We start from the raw sequence: 3,266 nt of genomic DNA, 5'->3' as shown, positions 1-3,266 counted from the left end.
TCGCTGGTTTATCGTCCTCCGGCACTGATTTCACGTCGAAAAACGTCGTATCTTCTTCTTCAATGTCGCCTCCTCGCACTTGTTTGGCTGTCTGGCTCCTGGTCACCGGCATCATGTTGAAAGTCTCGGAATATCGTCGTCCTCCCAGAACGTCGGAGTTACCGTCACCGAAACTAACTTTTCACCGCCGGTGATATCCCACTTCTGAAACTGTAGGCGGGAGTCCGGGTAGGCGGAAAGGAAACGCAGTTTCTTCACAAGAGATCGTTTTTATTGACCTTATCCCGATCAGCGTCTAACTTGAACTGACAGTCTATTCATACACTCTCAAGTCGAATCCTGCACATCTAGTTCGGTTATAGGGTAGCCCATATTCGATAGGGTGACTCAAAATATATTTTTCTCTAAAAGCTTACATGGCTATGCTTGAAAGAAAAAACTTCGGTTAAAATTTTATCAAACTGATTTTTTTTCCTGAGACATTTTGGTAAAACTATTTTTACATTCCACATGAAGGAACTTATGGTAGTCCTTGCGTTGGTAAAACTAAGAAAATAGGTTTACAATACTTGCTAATCGATCACACAGGTTGAACATAACCTCAATCTGCAATGTTTGGCTTGTGTTGAGAGAGCAAAATGAGTTAGTCCGCGAGACCCGGTAATTCTACACTTTCTAACTTTGAACTTCTAAAATGAGTCCTTAGAATCAGAAGAATTATAAATTCTATGGGGGATGTCATCAAGAATCTCGTTTCAAGGATTTTTCCAAAAAATCCTTAGCTTAGACATAATATCACCAATTCATCTTGATTTCAGGAATTCATCCAAGGATTCCAAAGAGTTTGTATATACAGAGGATTTCTTCAGATAATATCCAGAATTCCCAAACAAGTTTCAACCCTGATTTTAAACCCTCCAATAAACCAATAAATAATTAAAAACAGATAAACGCAAGGAATTCAGCCAAACATTCAAAGATTTATTAAGTAACTTTTGCAGCAGAATTAGAGATTAAAGATTTTTTTATTTATTTAAAAAGAAAATTTAGAAAAAAGTTTCACGATATTAAATTTATTTCTTGCAACGAATAATATTGAGGAACATTTTTGACATAAATTGTGCAGCCCCTCGGGAAGCATTCCAATAAGATTTCCACCATGCAAACCGGTGCTTCTGCCTATGAAAAATACTATACTACTTTTACCGTTCTGACAGCTCGCCAGAGCGCTGGGAGCAGAAACAGCTGATTTTCATTCATGCGTTGTCGCTGTTGTTGTTTACTTGTCATCAGTGCAGTGTCGCCTCGCGTAATTTTACGACTTTATCGCGAAATCACTCGGTACCGTGAATCACACCATAATTCAAATCGCTTTCCGCATCTCTTGTGCCTTTTGCGATGAGTGCCGCGGAAGTGGAAAACAAACCGTCGGACGCCCCGGAACACTGCCCGGGTACGGAGAGTGAAAATGCGGGCAAGGCTTCTGCTTGTGCTGGCTGTCCGAATCAGCAGATTTGTGCCACCGGGCCGAAAGGCCCGGACCCCTCCATTGCGTTGGTGAAGGAGAAGCTAAAGGAAGTGCGGAACAAAATTTTGGTACTGTCCGGCAAGGGAGGTGTTGGGAAGAGTACGGTGACGGCCCTGTTGAGTCGTGCGATGGCACAGTTGAATCCGGAGCGCAACTACGGCGTGTTGGATGTGGACATTTGCGGACCATCGCAACCGCGGGTGCTGGGTGTGCTGGGTGAACAGGTGCATCAGTCCGGATCCGGGTGGTCTCCGGTGTACGTGGAGGACAATTTGAGCCTGATGTCCATTGGGTTCCTGCTGGGAAGTCCGGATGATGCGATCATCTGGCGTGGACCGAAGAAGAATGGCATGATTCGGCAGTTTTTGACCGAGGTCGATTGGGGACAGCTGGACTATCTGGTGCTGGACACGCCCCCGGGGACATCTGATGAGCATTTGTCGGCGACGACGTTCCTGAAGGAGACGGACGGGAACTGGGGAGCGGTGCTGGTGACTACGCCACAGGAAGTGGCCCTGCTGGATGTCCGGAAGGAAATTACGTTCTGCAAGAAGATGGGAATTCCGGTGGTTGGGGTGGTGGAGAATATGTCGGTGTTTGTGTGCCCCAAGTGCACGACGGAGTCGGATATATTTCCGGCCAAGACAGGCGGTGCGGAGAAGATGTGCGAAGAGATGGAAGTTCCCTATCTGGGTAAGCTTCCGCTGGATCCCAGATTGGCCAAATGTTGTGACGAAGGGAAGGATTTCATAACGGAGCATTCCAAGAGTCCCACGGTGATTGCGTTGCACCAGATTGTGGCCAAGGTACAGGAATTCTTCGATAAGTAAGTCACATTTTCAATTATTATTTTTTACAGTTTGTATAAATTTCCTCGTATTGATTCCTACTAAACAGTCTCGGCGTATCTTTGTCTAAAACTACCGAAGTCTACTTTACGTTTTTTTATGTAAGTTAAACAACCTAAGTTTTTTTTAATAATGATGTTGAAACTAAGGTGGTTGGTCATTCGATTGAGAAAACCGAGCGAACACTAAACTACAACGTGTTATCCAACTAAGAATATTATAAAAATATTATCTTGTTAAATTGTTTAAGCCTAAAATAAGGTTATTTGATATTTACAGGCAATTTAATAGAAAATAGTGCTTGTGCAGGACAATTGTGTACAATCCTAGAGACTGCTTGTATCAATTTTTGATCTACCAAGTACACTATTGAAAATTCTCAATGCTAGTAAGGATGTCCTTTGAGTGTATCCCTAAATTCATATTTACTTTCAGTCCTGGACACCCACGTTGGTGCAGAGGGCCGAATTGAAAGATCTCCATCCTCGGCGATTGCCCGCCATCGCCTTGAACCTGTAGCAAGGTCAAATTTCTGTCGACTTGCTGGATTTTGTTTTGAGGCTGCGCCGCTATGAGCCTCTGGGCACAGACAAACAGACATAACTCTTAGAGGAAATTCATCAAAAACTTTTGCCCGGTGTCTTTTTCTTGAGCGTACTGCCACCTGTTGGTAGAACCGCGCGCGACACTGTCGGCTTTTTTCGGCTTTTCTATAGCTTGATGCAGTGATTCCATCATGGATCCCTCCAGAGATTCCTTCAAGAATTCATCTAGGGACTCCACCAGACATTTCTTCGAGGATTTGTCCTGGGATATCTTTAGAGGTTTCTTCACTGATTGTTTCAGTGATTTTCTCGAGGTTTCCTTCAGGAATTTTTCAGAAATCCTTT

General features: G+C 43.8%; 1 protein-coding gene across 1 annotated transcript; it reads left to right on the top strand.

Moving 5' to 3' along the window:
- The first annotated feature begins 1,242 nt into the window (after positions 1 to 1,242).
- Positions 1,243 to 2,422, top strand: LOC109431580 (cytosolic Fe-S cluster assembly factor Nubp1 homolog). Its single transcript, XM_019707815.4, has one exon. The coding sequence runs from the start codon at positions 1,399 to 1,401 to the stop codon at positions 2,356 to 2,358; it is 960 nt and encodes a 319-aa protein (XP_019563360.4). The 5' UTR covers positions 1,243 to 1,398; the 3' UTR covers positions 2,359 to 2,422.
- The last annotated feature ends 844 nt before the right edge of the window (positions 2,423 to 3,266 follow it).

This window comes from Aedes albopictus, chromosome 3 (genome assembly GCF_035046485.1).
Source record: "Aedes albopictus strain Foshan chromosome 3, AalbF5, whole genome shotgun sequence".
Taxonomy (NCBI): domain Eukaryota; kingdom Metazoa; phylum Arthropoda; class Insecta; order Diptera; family Culicidae; genus Aedes; species Aedes albopictus.
This window is presented reverse-complemented; position numbering and strand designations above follow the sequence as displayed.

Bases quoted from the DNA above. Each gene is read 5' to 3' on its own strand.
- LOC109431580 (XM_019707815.4), top strand. From the start codon at position 1,399: ATGAGTGCCGCGGAAGTGGAAAACAAACCGTCGGACGCCCCGGAACAC.